The 17,178-nt window shown below is 43.7% G+C and overlaps 1 protein-coding gene across 2 annotated transcripts; it reads left to right on the top strand.

The window, feature by feature from the left end:
- Positions 1–7,580: 7,580 nt before the first annotated feature.
- LOC150058078 (antigen-presenting glycoprotein CD1d-like) lies at positions 7,581–11,715 on the top strand. 2 transcript variants are annotated; one of them, XM_090340687.1, is made up of 6 exons: positions 7,581–7,686; positions 7,906–8,172; positions 9,404–9,682; positions 10,109–10,387; positions 11,077–11,173; positions 11,268–11,715. In XM_090340687.1, the coding sequence occupies exons 1-6, from the start codon at positions 7,626–7,628 to the stop codon at positions 11,287–11,289; spliced, it is 1,005 nt and encodes a 334-aa protein (XP_090196813.1). In that variant the 5' UTR covers positions 7,581–7,625; the 3' UTR covers positions 11,290–11,715. The 2 variants fall into 2 exon arrangements, with proteins under 2 accessions (XP_090196813.1, XP_090196812.1); XM_090340686.1 differs by having other exon boundaries at positions 11,074–11,173.
- The last annotated feature ends 5,463 nt before the right edge of the window (positions 11,716–17,178 follow it).

Here is a 17,178-nt window from a genome sequence, read left to right as displayed (position 1 = left end):
AGTGCTAGAGTACTAGCCTTGATCAAAAGAGCTTAGGGACAGTGCCCAGAACCTGAGTTCAAGTCCCATGACTAACTCCCTCCCCCCAAAAATGAGAGACAGAGGGAGGGGGGGAGAGAGAGAGAGAGAGAGAGAGAGAGAGAGAGAGAGAGAGAGAGAGAGAGAGAGAGAGAGAGAGAGAGAGAGAGACAGGGAGAGGGAGAGGGAGAGGGAGAGGGAGAGAGATTAAAGGCAATAGGATTCAAAGGTAAAGCAAAGACTGCCTAGTGAGGAGGCTGTTGCAGTAGTTTGAGTGAAAAAAAGTCCAAAATATGAATAAAGATATGGATTAAAAAAGTGGTGAGCAAGGTAAGATGATGATGGATTTTAAAGATGGGGAGTTGATGGGTTTCCTGATGAGCTGAACTGGGGGTTTGGGAAAGAAGCCAGAAAAGGATGTTTTTGGCCTGAACAATTGTAGGGATGGAGAGGAAATTGATTCCAATGAGAACATGGTACCGGGTAGCTCTGAGGACTAGGGAGGATTCAGAAATTCCATTGTGGACATGCTGAGTATTGTCGTCCAGTATGTTTACCAAATATATGCACCACCATGATCAATCCAAACATCATGACTCTATGAAAAAGAATTTATTGTTCCCACTTCTAGATAAGGAAATTGAGATGCGGCAAACTCAGGTGGTGTGTTTAAATTAACACAGTTGGTCTGAGAGAGCATAGGATTGAGAGAGACAAAGACTCTCTGGGTGCCTGTGTACTATATATTCTGTGTGTGTGTGTGTGTGTGTGTGTGTGTGTGTGTGTGTGTGTGTGTGTGTTGATCCTGGGACTTGAACTCAGGGCTTTGCACTGTCACTTGGCTTTTACACTCAAGACTGATCCTCTAAAATTTAGGACACAGCTCTACTTCTGGAGATGAGAGTCTCACAGACTTTCTTGCCTGGGTTGACTTTGAATTGTGACTCTCAGATCTCAGCCTCTTGAGTAGCTAGGATTATAGGCCTTCCCCCTACCACCCCCCAGGCAGAATCTCTTAAATTCTTTATCCTCAGCTTTCCCACAATTTCTAGTAAAGCAAAGAAGCCAGAAAAATAGCAACAGGCTTCACTGCTCATCATGCTTCATGCTCAAGCATGTGTAATACACTTAAAAAATACATAGGGCTTTTGTATTCATATATTGCCTTGGAATCTATTGCTTTCTGACAATCTTAAAAAAAGGTAGACAGGGGCCGGGAGTTTGGCCTTGTGGTTAAAGTGCTTGCCTAGCATGCATGAAGACCTGGGTTCAACGCCTCGGTACCACATACATAGAAAAAAGCCGGAAGTGATGCTGAGGCTCAAGTGGTAGAGCTCTAGCCTTGAGAAAGTCCAAGGACAGTGCTCAGGCCCTGAGCTCAAGCCCAGGACTGGCAAAAAAAAAAAAAACAAAACAGGTAGACAAAATCTTTTTTTTTTTTTTTTTTTTTGCCAGTCGTGGGCTTGAGCTCAGGGCCTGAGCACTGTCCTTGGACTTTCTCAAGGCTAGAGCTCTACCACTTGAGCCTCAGCACCACTTCTGGCTTTTTTCTATGTATGTGGTACCGAGGAATCGAACCCGGGTCTTCATGCATGCTAGGCAAGCACTTTAACCACTAGGCCAAACTCCCGGCCCTAGACAAAATCTTTTAGTTAATATATGTGTACTTTTATCCATCTAGCCATTTTATACTCACATGAAAATGCTATCATTCATTTAACATTACAGTATCAAACTTTAAAAATAAAACATGTATCAGATGCTAAAAAATTATACTAGATGACCATTCTTCATTAGAAGGAAAGATTAGCCATTAATCTTTAATTTTTGATAGGATTCTTTTTTTTCCCTACAAATGAGTGTTTGATACCAGATTCTAATGGCAGAAAAGCCATTAGGCGACATAACCCAAAGAGAAAATGAAACTGTCACTAAAGGTCAATCTAAACAAGGAAATCCCTGGCTTCCTGAAATGGCAATGTGCAGGATAAGAGGATGAGATACCCAAACTATAAATAAAGCTCCTTAGTCAACCAAGTATACTTGTTTCTTAGTGCTACTGCAGTAGTTCTCTCATTGAATGGTGCTAGGTACTGTGCTGAGTACTGGATGATAGAAAAATAAAGAAAAGTGATCTCTGTTTTCATAGAGAGTGATCTCTAAGGAGAAGTAAAAAGTACAGCAAAGATTTGGAGTCAAGAGTTGCTAAGTCCAGACAAAGGAGGACTTGTTTGACAATGTTAGGATTCAGTGGTAAGAGCTAAGAAACATGACAAGGGACAGAAGTATTAAAATTAAGTTGTTGAGACAGGGATTGAAGGCAGAAGGGAGGGAAGCCTCTGGCGGTGGAGAGAGGAAGTGCTTACCCCGAGAACTTTGTTCAGTGGGAAACAGAACAGAACTTAAAGATCTATCTAGTGAATTGAGAAAAAGTTAATTTCATTCTATATGCCTAGAGAACATACTTTATTTTTTGTTGTACTAAGGACTTAAAATTCTGCAGGAAGAAAGAATACTAAGCTTCTTGGAAGCTACTTCTGTTACAATGAGAAGGCTGTTTACAGATAACAAATACAGGGAACAGATGAGTGGGGGAAAGTAGATTTCAAGTACTTCTGACAGTCTTGAGAACACTCGATGATCACAACCCCTTGATTTGAAAATCTGTTTCTCTGGACTGGCTTTGGGCCTCAATCTTCAGATCTACCTCAATTTCCTAAGTAGCTAGGATTATAGGTGTGAGATACTGGCTACTGGTCAGATTCACCTGTCTAAAAAGTATTGTAGGGAAAGTCAATTCCATCCTCTTACCTAATTTCTCTTAGTATCATTGTGAAAAATGAAATTCTGTTTTGTTTGCCTGGATGCCTGGCCTCAGTGGAATATCACAGACCATTCCTGCTGCAAGCAAGGGCTGGATGGGAGGGAGGAGTTAAGGCCTCTTTCCCACAGTCCCCTGCCTGAGTGGAATGATGTATTGTTTCACACTTGAAAACTTGGCTGTGGGCTCAAATCCTGCCACTCTAATTGTAAAACCTGGGGAAGTTACTTTGCATTTCTCAGATTTGATTTTCTTATCTGGGAATGAGGCTAAAAAAAGCAGTCCTTAACTTATTGTAACTCAAGAACCAAAAGAGAAAATGGGAATGTGAAGTACTTAGAGCAGTGCTTCCCTGTAGAAATGTGTGGACTGTGAATAATTATAGCTTTACACAGGGACACTTGAGTTTCTCACGCTCAACTGATCTGAGATGTAGATGACACCTCACGTCTTCTGAAACCCACATTGTGGTTGCAGGCTCTGGGTGAAACAGGAACGGGACACAGAGGACAGGGCCAGAGCAGGTCAGAGCTCTGTTAGAGGAGCCTAAGTAAAAACTTGGTTTCTACTGTACTTAGCAGAGCTTTTATTTCCTATAATGTAGGTACACCAGGCACATTTCCTGGTGCGTGTGGGTGAGTAGCTTGGTCAGGAGCTGGAGCAGAAGGGCAGGATGAGACAATGAATGGAGGGAGAGGAGGGGATAAAGGTATAGTAGGAAGGAGGAACGGGATGACCAGCTGGCCAGATGTGGGTGCTGATGCAGGCCAGCCAGAAAAGAAGAAAAAGATGATGAAGAGAAAGAAAGGAAAGGGAAACATAATCAAGAGATAATCTAGGTGTCTATTCTGTGTGTGTGTGTGTGTGTGTGTGTGTGTGTGTGCATGCACATCTGCATGTGTGCTGGAGTTTGAACTTGTGTTTCCCAAGCAAGTGCTTTACCACAAGTAGTTTTCTACTGCAGCTGTTTTTCAGAGAGGCTTTCACATTTGTGTACCCAGGCTAGCTTGGATTGCGATCCAGTAGCTGGGACTGCAGGTAGCTGGGATCAGTGAGAACCATCACACCTGGCTTATCAGTTGAGGTGGAGATCTTGCTAACTTCCTACCCAGGCTGGCTTGAACTGTGATTTTCCTGGTCCCTACTTCCCTCCTACCTAGTCTAACAGGCATTGAGCCACTGTGCCCTATGCCTGTTTATTCTCCAAAGACCTTTGCTTTGTAAACTAAGGGTCACAGAGGGAAAAGGGGAAGATTACAGAATGGCCTCCTTTTCTCTCTCTGAAATCAGACTTGGAGGTTCTGAGGAAGTAGCCATTTAGGTACTTTTTTTGTTTCTGCCATCTTTAAGCTACTGGATGAATTTTGTCCTATTTCACTGCCCCCCACTTTGCAATATGTTTTAGTCATACACAGATTTCTAGACTCCTCAAGCCCCAGATTATGAAAGGTAGGCCCATGGGATTAAAATTTTGTCATCCTATCACAGTGTCTAAGACTTATAAGACCCCATTCTCAACAACCATCATCTCCTTAGTATCACAAATGGTAGTTGACCATACAAATCCAAATAAGGGCATCTATATTTTATTTTACTTTTTTTTTGTAGCCCAAATTTTATTTATTTTTTTTTAAATTTTTTTATTGTAATTAGTAAAAGGGTTACATGATATTTGCCAGATAGAAGGTGCATTAATTCACATACATTTATTTTACTTTTGTTGAACACAGTTCATAAAACACCAGATCATTCTTTATTGGACAACACTAAACAAGATGCTAATTTCTCATTCTGTGTTGAACTAAAATTTTTCTTCTGGCCTTTGAAAAATAATATTTGTATAAGCCTAGATAACTGTAACTGGAGGTTACACTTTCTGGCTTCTATTGGCTGAAAACCTACACAAGTAAACACCAAGTGAATTAGACCAAACAATCCACCCCAGCTTCCTGCCTTTAAATCTGAAAAGAATGTTAGTATTAAGAAACTTTTTTTTTTCTGCCAGTTCTAGGGCTTGAACTCAGGGCACTGTCCTTGAGCTCTCTCAAGGCTAGCACTCTACCACTTAAGCCATAGCACCACTTATTTTTGTTGTGTATCTGGCACTGAGGAATCAAACCCAGGGCTTTGTGCATGCTAGGCAAGCACTCTCTCACCAGGCCACCCTTACTGCCCCAGATGCAGAAAAAACAAACAGAGGTACTCAACATTTTTAAAGCGAGCTTGGAAATAAGAATGTAGATAAACACTGGATTGTGACTAATAGAACCACTTCTCTCTTTTTACTTCTATCTTTACAGTTTCTTTCCCGTCTCTGTGTTCGGGCAATTTTGTATTCTAATCTGATTGCTCTATCCCTCATTTTTAATCAAAATAAGACTTCCATGGTATTTCTAACTCTTTTTTGGGGGAGTAACAAGTGAAATAGGTAAGATGGGTTTAGGGCCATCTCTAAGATCCCAGTCTAGAGCAAGAAGCAAGAACTTATTCTCTAGAACTCTTACTGCAATGGGTTTGGGGGGAGGTAAGCATTACTGTTGGCAGAATGGGAGAGACAGAAAAGGTGATTCTTTCCTTCTGGGGATCCTCCCACTGAATGAAGGGAAGGTAGAGAGGGAGACAGACAGTAAACTTAACTGTGACAGGGTCACTATGTGCTGGGGGAGAGGTTTCCAAAGCCATGTGTGAGCAAGGAGTGGAGATGAAAGTTGGCTTAGCTCCTTTGGTTTGCATGGCCAGAATAGACTGCTGTGAAAAATGATCTTAGATCCTGAGGTCTGAGCAGAAATAACTAAGGGGTTAACGGCAGGAGAAAGGCAAGAGCCCTCCAAACAGAGAGAACAGTTAGTGCAAAGTCCTTGAGCGAGAAGCTGTGTACACTGGATTTGAAGAACTGAAATTACATCAGCAAATTCAAAGTACAGAACTAGTGAGACTGGGGTGCCAGACAATGTTCAAAAGCAGACTCGGGCAGAGTTGGTAGGATGATCTGGATCAGGCCAATGATTTTCTCCTCCCTAAAAAAGACCATTTCCAGAGCCCAGGCAAAAAGTTGGGGTTATTGTGGAGGCAGAAATGTAGAGACAAGGGACCCATTTTAGAGATGTGGAAAAAGAAAGTGCAGTAGATTCTAGTTGGTGCTAGAATGGAGAAAAGTAAGGGTAGGGGCAGTGTTGGGATGTGGAGAGGCTCTCTCAATTGCCAAGGAGGAGATCTTTCTCACACTGACTGCTTTCTGTGGGACAAATGGAGAGCTGGTGGTTATAGGTTCACAGGTAAACACTGTCATCGTATTTCTGTTCTTATAGACAGCAGCTCCCTTTAGGAGAGTGAATGAGTAGGCAGAAGGGAAAGTGGGCAGGCAGAGAAGCTAGGTGGCATTGGTGATAGATGGCAAGAAGGAATGTAAGGATCCAGACATACATCCTGTATGTTTTGGTTACTATTCCAGATCACTATAATTAAGTGAATATTGTCACAAAGCAAGTAACACAATTATTTAGTTTCCTAGTCCACATGCAAGTTATGTTTACTTTTATACTGCAGTCCAATAAACGTGTAGCAGCATTTTGGTAAAGGAAAAAGAAGTATATACACTTGTTGAACATATTTATGGCAAAAACATGACTGATTATTTGAGCTACTGGGGAAATGTTGAAGATAGATTTTCTTTCAGAAAGGGTTGCTGCAAACTTCCAATTTGTATAGAATGCAATGAACCTGATAAAGTGAAGTGATGTAAAATGAGGTTTGACCTCCTCAAAAACTGGGCCAGGCCAGTGATGGCTCACTCTTGTAATTCTAGTTACTCAGAAGGTTGAGATCTAAGGATTCTGGCTCAAAGCCACCCCCGGCAAGAAAGTCTGTGAGGCTCTTATCTCTAACTAACCATCAACAAGGCAGGAAGTAGAAGGTAGCTCAAGTGGCAGAGTACCATCTTGAGTGAAACACCAACCAAGAACGGGAGGCCCTGAGTTCAGGCATGGACACAAATCTGAGCCCACCTTGTCTAATCCTCTCCATGTACCGTTGAGCAAATTATTTTCAGTGCTTTTAATTGATTATAAGTGCTATTCTTATGTAGGTACAGATTTGGGAAAACAAAGCAAATTCATTTCACACATTGCTTTTGCACTTGTCGGTTGTCACTGTCAAGCCAAAGGAGTCTTATTTTTCCTTTGCTTTTATTTTTCCTTATATTGTTGGTGCTTCTGCACTGTCCCTGATATATTTTTTCTTTTTTTTTCCCCTCAAGGCTAGCACTTTACCACTTGGGCCAAATGGGCTTTTTGTTGGTTAATTGAAGGTAAGAGTCCTACAGACTTTCCTGCCCAGACTGGTTTGAAACTACAATCCTCAGAACTCATTTTCCTGAGTAGCTAGGATTACAGACCTGGACCACCAGCACCAGGCTTTCTTTGTGCTTTTTCGTTTTTCTTTTCGTTATTGTCTTTAAGTAGTTGTACAAAGGAGTTGCCATTTGATAAAGCTTAGGAACCCAATGCATCTGGATCCGACGGTATGTCCTGCTTTCATTTCAACTTGCCTGGTGGTTCTCAAAGAGGCCACAGCCATTCTCAGACCCGGGCTTCTTGGAAATTAGTAGGACTACAGGACTTGTGGGGCCTCAGCTGCAGTCGCTGCGAGGGACTGGCCAGCCAGCCAGCGCAGGGGCGCGCGGCCAGGGACGGGCGAGGGCGGGGCGGGGTGGAGCGGGGACAGCAGCTCTGGAGGTCAGAGCTGGGGTTCTGGGCGGAGCCCTGGAGAGGTTCCCCAGTCCAAAGCCATGGAGTCCCTGCGGTGCTGGCTGTTCTGGGTGCTTCCCCACGTTTGGGGAAGTGCTCTAGGTGAGAGGGAGGAGGGCGCGGCGGGGGAGCGGGGCTGGGGGGTGGAGAGGCTGGGTGGTGCGGGGTGGGGTGGAGGGGTGGTTGATTCAGCTCAGCGCTGACCCCTCCAGCTGGACTCCAGATCGTGACCCGCACGGGGCCCTCTGACGGCTCATCTCCTGACTTTCTTTTCCTCCCTCCCCCTCCTTCTTCCTTCTCTGGTGGTTCACTGCGCCCCAGCTGTGGAAAGCCGGTTTCCCTTCCGCGCCCTGCAGATCTCCTCCTTCCTCAACAGCAGCTGGATTCGCACCGACTTCTCGGCGTGGCTAGGGGAGCTGCAGACGCACCGCTGGGACAATGCTTCCCACACCTTCCAATTCGTGAAGCCCTGGGCGCGAGGCAAACTGAGCCTTCAGCAGATGGAGAAGCTACAACATGTGTTTGAGGTGTATCGAAGCTGCTTCGTCAGGGACATCCAGGAATTTGGCAAAATCTTACAATTCGACTGTGAGTGGAGGGATGGGATCCCCTGGGCAGGCACGGGACCGGGGAGGGAGGGGGAGAGGGGACACAGAACCCCGTTGGGAGACCATCCGCCCTCACGTCCATCTACCCACACGTGAGAGAGGCTTGCTTTCCCCTCTTATGCCTGGAAAGGTCCCATTGTTTTTGACTTTTGAAAATACCCCTTGTTTCTACCTGGGATCGTTTTCTTCAACCTTGGGTTGTACTAAACCCTCATGCAAATTTCCTTGTTTTTTTCCTCTCTCTCTCTCTCTCTCTCTCTCTCTCTCTCTCTCTCTCTCTCTCTCTCTCTCTCTCTCTCTCTCTCTCTCTCTCTCTGTCTCTCTCTCTCTCTGTCTCTCTCTGTCTCTCTCTGTCTCTCTGTCTCTGTCTCTCTCTCTGTCTCTCTCTCTCTCTGTCTCTCTCTCTCTCTCTCTCTCCCTCCCTCCCTCTCTCCCTCTTTCTCTCCCTTGTGTATGTGTGTTGGTCACAAGGCTTGAACAAACACATGGCCCAGGCACTGTTCCTTAGCATTTTTTTTTTCTCAAGGCTGGCACGCTACCGTTTGAGCAGTACTTCCATTTATGGCTTTGTCTAACAGCGATCGAGAATAGGCATGAGCACTAGGATTTGCCTCTCTCCTTTTTTTTCTGCATTTCTTTAGATTTTATTGAAAATTAACATGGACATTAGAAAGGTATTAAGCTAAACAGTGCTGGTTCTGAGATGTTTGTCTTGGAAAATGAGAGCCCCCCAAGGGCCAATGACTGGTCACACCTCTGAACAAAAAAGAACAGAGAAGAAAGGAAAAAACAAACACAGGTTCTGGAAAATATGCAGATTTGCAAAGTGTCTCAGGAGACACTGGACAGAAGAATGGTGTTGATGGTGGTAGGGACACTGGAATGAACATGGTATTTTGATGAGATTTTAGCCAATGAATCAAGGCAGATGGATCAACATGCAAGCTCTTCCTCCAGATCCCAAAGCTGAACCAAATTGTAGATGGCCTTAGAAATTCAAATGGAGTCCTTCAGCTCTTAACTAACCTCAACCCCGCCCTCTTGTCCTTTTCCACCAGAGTAGTTAAGAGATGCCATTATTTTTTCCCTTGCTAGGGTCTGCAGGAGTTCTGTGAATGGTGGAAAATGCAATTTTTCTTTTGCACATTTCAGAACCATGTAATAGTGGCTGGTCTCCTTCCTTTTTTGATCCTGTCCGTTCCTCTCTGCAGATCCTGCTCATATCCAGTTCTCTGCTGGATGCGAGGTGTACCCTGGGAATGCCTCAGAAAGCTTTCTGCAAGCAGCGTATGAAGGCAAATACATCCTGTACTTCCAGGGATCTGCCTGGGAGGCGGCTCCAAAGGCCCCAGCTTGGGTAAAGAAGGTCATCTCAGTGCTCAATGAGGACCAAGGGACAAAAGACACAGTGCAGGAGCTCCTCAAAGATTTCTGTCCCCAGTATGTCAGAGGCCTCCTGGAGACAGGAAAGTCAGAACTGGAGAAACAAGGTCAGTCTGCCTTTTCACCCTATGCTGTATCCTCAGGGCCCATCTAGCCTTTTCAGCTCAGAGATTCTCATGCCTTTCAGCCACAGAAAGGGATAGATAATGACGTGAAGGTAGCTGGCAATCATGGGGTACCACATGGGTTCTGTGAGTGGAACAAAAGCATTGGGGACAGAACTGAAGCCAGGCCAGATCTGAAAGATGCTGGTGACAGAGCAGAGTGCAGAATGAATACAGAGCAGAGACCATGAGATCAAGGAAGGAGGAGGGGGAGAAGTATCTGGGAAGGCTTTCCTGGGGAAGGTGACAAAATGAATGAAATCTGCCAGGAAATTTCATCTCTAGAAACGGACACGGGGGAAATATGAGCCTGTGGGAAGCTTGTAATACATGGTCCTCACAAGGTCCTCATTCCTTTGTTGGGAACAGTGAAACCCAAGGCCTGGCTATCCAGTGGCCCCAGTCGTGGGCCCGGCCATCAGCAGCTGGTGTGCCATGTCACTGGCTTCTACCCAAAGCCTGTGTGGGTGATGTGGATGCGAGGCGAACAAGAGGAGCCAGACACCCAGAAAAGTGACATCATGCCCAATGCTGATGAGACCTGGTATCTCCGAGCAACCCTGGATGTGGCAGCTGAGGAGGATGCAGCTGGCCTGTCTTGTCGAGTGAAGCATAGCAGTTTGGAGCAAGACATAGTCCTCTACTGGGGTGAGAAGAAGAGCAGGAGGGGCTGCTCCAGTTTTGAGGCAGGGAGGGGTGGGGGTCGTCGCAGTTGGCTTCAGAGATGAAGCCTTTAATGAAGAGGGCTAGAAAGAGAGAATTCCACAGATAGGAAGGAGGGAAACAGAGGCCAGAAAGTCAAAAAGGTTTGAGACAAGGTGATTTGTATAGAAGAAGAAATGAGGCTTAAAAGTACACAAGTAGTTGGCAAATCAAGAATTCCAGGATGATTCAAGTCCCAGCAGAGAGGGGACCAGAGACTTTAGAGAGGCGGCAGTGGTTTAGCAAATGCTTCCTGTGTGGGGGCACATCATTATCACTTACCTTTGAAGCCAGAACTGCCAGTCTTTATTTTACAGACGAGGCAATTGAAGCTGAAATGGGGAAGCTACTGTTAGAATGCCCAAAGTTCCATTGAAAAGGCAAAGCAGAATATAGAGATTCCAATCTGCCTTGCTACAAAGGTCCACCTATGTAGAACACCGTTGTGTTCTAAAGTGAACTGCTTGTTCAGATCCTGAGACAAAGAATGGAGTCTAACGAGGAATAGAAGCAGATGCTTTAAATGGAGTTAGAAATAAGCACTCTGACATCTTTAAACATGTTTAGACCAGGGGACTTGATACAGTAAGGGGTCCTCTGATAGAAGACATCCTTTTTGTGTTCTCTCATAGCAGATGGAAGCCACACATCTGTGACCTCGATTGTCTTGGCAGTACTGGCATTTCTGGTCGTTGGGTTCATAGGTGTAATCTTCTGCTTTAGGAGACGCTGGTAAGTTTCTCCTTTCCATTTGCTTCTTTCCTATACCGCTCTCCTCCATCCTTTGCTTTTCCTAATGGCTTCTTCCTTTTTGATTATTTCCCAGCGCCTATCAGAATATACTATGATTCTCCTGATCATGCCTGCGCCTCTGCACTCAGTACCTCCAGTGCTTAGGACTTCATTCCTGGTCTACTCAGGGATTGAGGATGAAGAAATGAAGACTACTCATTATAGCTCTTAGACCAAGTCATAACAGAATTGACTATGGAATTTATAGGCCCAAGCGGTTTTGTACAAACAGAAGAGTGATTCCAGATGCCTACCAGAAGCAAGCAGACAAGGGCTAGAGTGTAAGTGCCTGGAGTTACTGTTTGAATAGTAAAGTCTGAACTGAGCTGGAAAGCATACATCCTGTCCCAAGGTATTGGCTGCAGTGGTTTGTTGCAAGCACAGAGTTTTGCCTCATTGGGCTGTAACCTGCATTTGTCAAGAAAACAGACTGGATTTATTTTTTCTGACATACGTACATTAAAGTTTAAAACTTAACTGAAGTTTCTTGTGTGTGTGAGAGACATCTCACTTGCTGGCTGATCACCACATAGGAATTTCCAGTTTCTGCCTCTTTTTATAAGTATTTTCCCCCTGAATGATATATTGTCAGTATTAGGAATGTTTCTATTGTAAATTTGGATTTATGCTTCTATTTCTTCTCTCTCTTTCTCTCTTTGTACTACTGGGGCTAGAAATCAGGGTTTCAAGCTCTCCCTTAGCTTAAGGCTGCTGTTCTACCCCTGAGCCACAGATCTACTTCCAACTTTTTTTGCTGGTTAATTGGAGATCAGAATCTTGTGGCCTTTCCTGTCCAGGCTGGCTTTGAACAGTCATCCTCAGATCTCAGCCTCCTGAGTAGTGATGATTATCCATGAGTTATCCATGCTCATCTCATTTTTTAAAAACAAAAACAAAAACTGGGGTGTAAGGATCGGAAGTGTTTTGGGCTTTTACACAGCATAGCTTTACTTAAAGAGGAGAAATTAGACTGTATATGTATCCTATTGGAAAAACCGCTTTCCTTGGGACATTTCTCTCAAATATGGTGATAGTTTAAGTGTGCGCTGTAACCCCAGGGCTCATGTATTGTAGGCTTGGTTCTCAGCTTCTGATGCTATTGGCAGGAGGTGGTATTGTTACCAAGTCAGGCCTAGTGGGAGGAATTGGGTCATAGGGGATGTGTCCTTGAAGGGGACATTGGGATCCTGACTACTTTGCTTCCTGGCCACCATGAGAGGAGGTGCTTGTTCCTCACCACTCTGCGTTGCCTGGAAACTCTGAAACTATGAGCCCAAATAAACCTTCCTTCAGCTTTCAGTTGACTTTCTTGGTAGTTTGTTACAGCACTGGAAATCTGATTAAAAGCGATTGTTGATCATTTTAGTTTAGAAGCAGATAGTGGTAAAGGTATGATTCCCCAAAGAAATAAAAAGTTTCTCATACTTACAGATATTAAAAAGAAAGAACGATGTATAGAAAGGGCTAAGAGTACTTGGGCAAGCACGAATAGTAACGATGAGGGTAGTTCAAGGCCCAGGATTGGAAAAAAAAATATATATCTATTTAGCTGGGTGCTGGCGGCTCAAACCTGTAATCCTAGCTACTCAGGAGGCTGAGATCTGAGGATCTTAGTTCAAAGCCAACTTGGGAACTAAAAGTCCGTAATATTCTTATTTCCAATTAACCACCAGAAAACTGGAGGTGGTGCTGTGGCTCAAGGGGTAGAGTGCTAGCCTTGAGCTGAGGAGCTCAGAGACAGCACCCTGGCCCAGAGTTCAAGCCCCAAGACTGACACAAAAAGTCATTTATTTAAGCCAGGTAATTGTGGCTCACACCTGTCATCCTACTTAGTGAGGAGGCTGAGAGCTGAGGATTCAGAGTCATAACCATCCTGGGCAGGAAAGATTGTGAGACTCTTTTCTCCAATTAATCACCAAAAAGTGGGAAATGGAGCCCATTGCTCAAGTAGAGTGCTAGCTTTGAGCAAAAAAAATCTGGGGGACAGCACTCAGGCCCAAATTTAAGCCCCAGGACTCCCTGATACACACACAAACACACACACACACACACACACACACACACACACACATCACCTATTTAGCTGGGCACTGGTGGCTCATGCCTGCAATCCTAGCTACTCAGGATGCTGAGATATGAAGATCATGGTTTGTAGCCAACTTGGTCAGGAAAAACTATGAGACTTTTTTTTCTCCAGTTAATCACCAGAATGCCAGAAATAGAGTTGTGGTTCAAGTAACAGAGCACTAGCTTTGAGCAAAAAAGCTCAGGGACAGCACACAGGCCTTGAGTTCAAACCCCAGGACCCACACAATCACACATAAAATCATGTATTTCCCTAGCTGGGAATTAATATATTCATAGATTCCCTAAACATTCAGAGAATGAGACTTCAACTATTGGAGAGTCTTTGCTTGAGCAAAGTAACATTGTTCTGTACGGACTTGCCCAGCAGAAACTAGCGCACAGGTGAAGACTCTGCTGTCTTCTTAATCAGTGGTTTTCAAACTGTGGTCTGATCAGCAAGCCTTAGCAGCAACTCTTGACTTTTTCCATAGCTTACTGAACTCGGAATTTTAATATTTGTCTCTTTGCCATACTTATCTGGGATCTCTCCTTGTGATGTTGACTTGAAAATTGCCTCCAGATAGAAAAGTGAGGACAGATAGAGGACTAGGTACATTAAAATTTTTGTGTGTGTGTGCTTGTTCTGGAGATTGAACTCAAGGCCTGGGTGTTATTCTCTGTGAGCTTATTTCAAGGCTTGCTCTCTATCACTTGAGCCATGACTCTAGTCCAGCTTTATTTTTTGGTGATTAATTGGAGATAAGAGTCCCATGAACTTTCCAGCTCAGGCTGCCTTCCAGCTGTGATCCTCAGATCTCAACCTCCTGAGTACATATGATTACAGACATGAGCCACCAGCACCTGGCCTAGTTGGATTTTTTTTTCTGACACTTGGTATCATCCTTCATTTCTGCTTTTCCTGGTGTTTAGACATGTGCTCTATATTTTTTTCATTGGCTGCTCTTTTTTTTGTTATGCTATAAAATATTACATACATTGTAGTTAATTTTTTTTCCAGTCCTGAAGCTTGAACTCAGGGCCTGGGCACTGTCCTTGGACACATTTTGCTCAAGGTCAGCACTCTGCCACCTGAGCCAGAGCACCATTTCTGCCTTTTACTATGGTACCAAGGAATTGAATCTAGGGCTTCATGCATGCCAGATGAGCACTCTACCACTAGGCTATGCTCTCTGCACCCTGTAGTTAAATTCTTTTCAGTCATACATTCCACCCATCACAGTGAGTTCAGTATGGTATTTTTAAAATAGGTTCATTGTCAAGCACTTTAAAAGCCCACAGTCCATATGAGATGGTTGACTTTTATTTAAAAAATTATTATTATTTTATCATTATTATTGTGTGTGAGAGTACTAGAGCTTGAACTCAGGGCCTGGACACTGTTCCTTAGCTTTTTTCTTCAAAGCTGGTGCTCTTCAGTTTGAGCCATAGCTCCACTTCTCACTCTTCTTTGGGTAATTAATTGAAGATAATAGTCTCATGAACTTACCTACTGGGGTTAGCTCTGAACTTTGATCCTCAGATAGTGGCCTTCTGAGTAGCCAAAGTTATAAATGTGAGCTTCCAGCTCCAAGCTGGAGTATTTCTCAATGTCATGAGCATGACATCAAGTGTCTCCTTTCTCTTCATAGTTTAATTTTCTAACCAACTTTACAGCACATTTCCTTTGTCAAACAGAGAGTATTGCCTGTGCTGTCTGTTTTTAGTGGCTTGTGTTTAGAGCATCAGGTACACGTTTACAAACTTGCTCGTTCTGCTTGGCTGAAAGGAAAACAAACTGGTGGCATGGCTTCTATAAATATGTTCCCATGATTCCAAGTCTGAGACTAGTGGGAGGAGTAAGGAGACAGAAAGATGAACATATGAAGTAGAGCTCTGTTGGTGGTGTATGTTCTGTTCTATGAAGTTCTGGGAGACCAAGTCAGCTTTCTGTACCAGAGACTCAGGTGACTTATCAAAACTTTGCTTTGTAGAAGTAACAATAATCTGATTTGCAAATGAAACTGAAAGTCAGGGGAAAAAAAAGGCAAACAACACATAAATAAAGGAAAGATGCCTCAGAATAAGAAGCTGCTAAAGACCACTGGTGAGAAATGTATAGCCTTAACTGTAATTCCCAGGATAGCAGAAGTGACTCCATTTTGTGTAGCAGCTGCAGTTTAGTTATAAAAAGAAATTGAAAGATAACCAGCAAGATGTTCACGGTCAGAGTGACCGAGAACTGAACAGAATAAGGAGTAAGATAAGGAGTATGTGAAAAACATGTTATGACCAGAAGAAGGACACGTAGGCTATCTGTGACCAGAGACAGGACACGTAAGCCCTTTTCTAGCCAAAAAGGAAAATTCCACTACTCCCCAGAGTAAACCCCCAGCCTCATTTGAATTAACCAATCCCTACACTGTAACTATGCTTCTGCTTCTGTAACCACGCTTCAGCTACCCATAAATACTCCCCTCTCCCCAGCCTCGGCGCGCAAGTCTTCTAGGAGACTTTGTTGCCCCGGGCGCCCGTGTTCCTAAATAAACCTCTTGCTGTTTGCATCCGACTGCGTGGATTCGCTGTTCCTTGGGAAGGGGGCTCCGTCTGGAAGACGTCCCGCTGAGTCGGGGGTCTTACATTTGGAGGTTCCACCGAGATTGGAGACTCCCCACCCAGGGACCACCGACCCACCTCCGGGAGGTAAGCTGGCCAGCAAATTTCTGTTGTCTTTTGTATGTCTTGTCTTATGTTAAGAGTATTTCTGGAATCTGTGACTCGGCCATGTCAATCTGTATTCTGGCGGACCCGTGGAGGAGCTGACGAGCTCGTACTCCCGACCGCAGCCCCTGGGAGACGTCCCTGAGGCATCTGGGGTCAGATTTCTGACCCGTCTGGTTTCTCTTTTTGGGGCTTCGCCTCAGTCTGAGGACTCTTCAGTCCAGCTGATAAGGGAAACATCTGGGTTTCTTCCAAACACCTGTTTACTTTCGGTTTTGGAACGAAGCCGCATTGTGAAGTTTTTTTTTGTCTGTTGTGTGTTTTTGTTTCTTGTGTTAATTGTGACGGGACTGAAACTGACTACTAACATGGGACAGACTGTGACAACCCCTTTAAGTTTGACTTTACAGCATTGGAAGGATGTGCAGACCGTGGCCAGCAATCTGTCAGTGGAAGTCCGCAAAAACAGATGGATGATTTTCTGTTCTTCTGAGTGGCCAACTTTTAATGAGTGTGTGTGAATGAGTGAGTGAACATGTTCAAGGTTAAATTATCAGCATGCTGTATAAAACAATGGATAAATTTATACTTGAAATAAAAAAAAAAGGCAATTGGGTAAATCTAAGTCTAAACTTCAAGAAAATTATTAGGTTAAAATGTTTTACAATGTCTCAAAGGGTTATTGCATTGTTTTAAAGAGAAACTGGTAAAAAGTATTTTTCTAAATTAGAAAAGGTATTTTCTAAATGAAATTTGCATTAAAAAAATAATTTAATATTGAAATGCATAGAGCTGTTTACATTGTAAACATTGTGTCCTGTTTAGCCCAGAGGTATTAGGGAATTTGGAATCTATTTCCTTAAGTTAAAATTTGGAGATAAATATTAGGAATTAAAATGTAAATTTATTTATTAATGTCAGAGACTTTACCTAAGAGAAAGGATGGGAAAACTTAGGATAGTCCTGTGTGACCATCTTGGGGGGTGAGAAGTGAACTGGCAAAGGTGCAGCTCTGGGTAAATAAGCTGGAATGAAGGCCCGTTCACTTAACCTGGTCAGGTGGACTGAGATCCACATCTTTGCTCTTTTTCTTTGCAGACTGACACTGAAAATCTGATGGTAAAATCTGGGTAATCTGATTAGCATTTCAAAAGGAATGA

This window comes from Megascapheus bottae, chromosome 10 (assembly GCF_031878675.1).
Source record: "Megascapheus bottae isolate mThoBot1 chromosome 10, mThoBot2.hap1, whole genome shotgun sequence".
In the NCBI taxonomy this organism is placed as follows: domain Eukaryota; kingdom Metazoa; phylum Chordata; class Mammalia; order Rodentia; family Geomyidae; genus Megascapheus; species Megascapheus bottae.
Note: the sequence above shows the minus strand (reverse complement) of the source record. Positions and strands in the feature narration are given on the sequence as shown.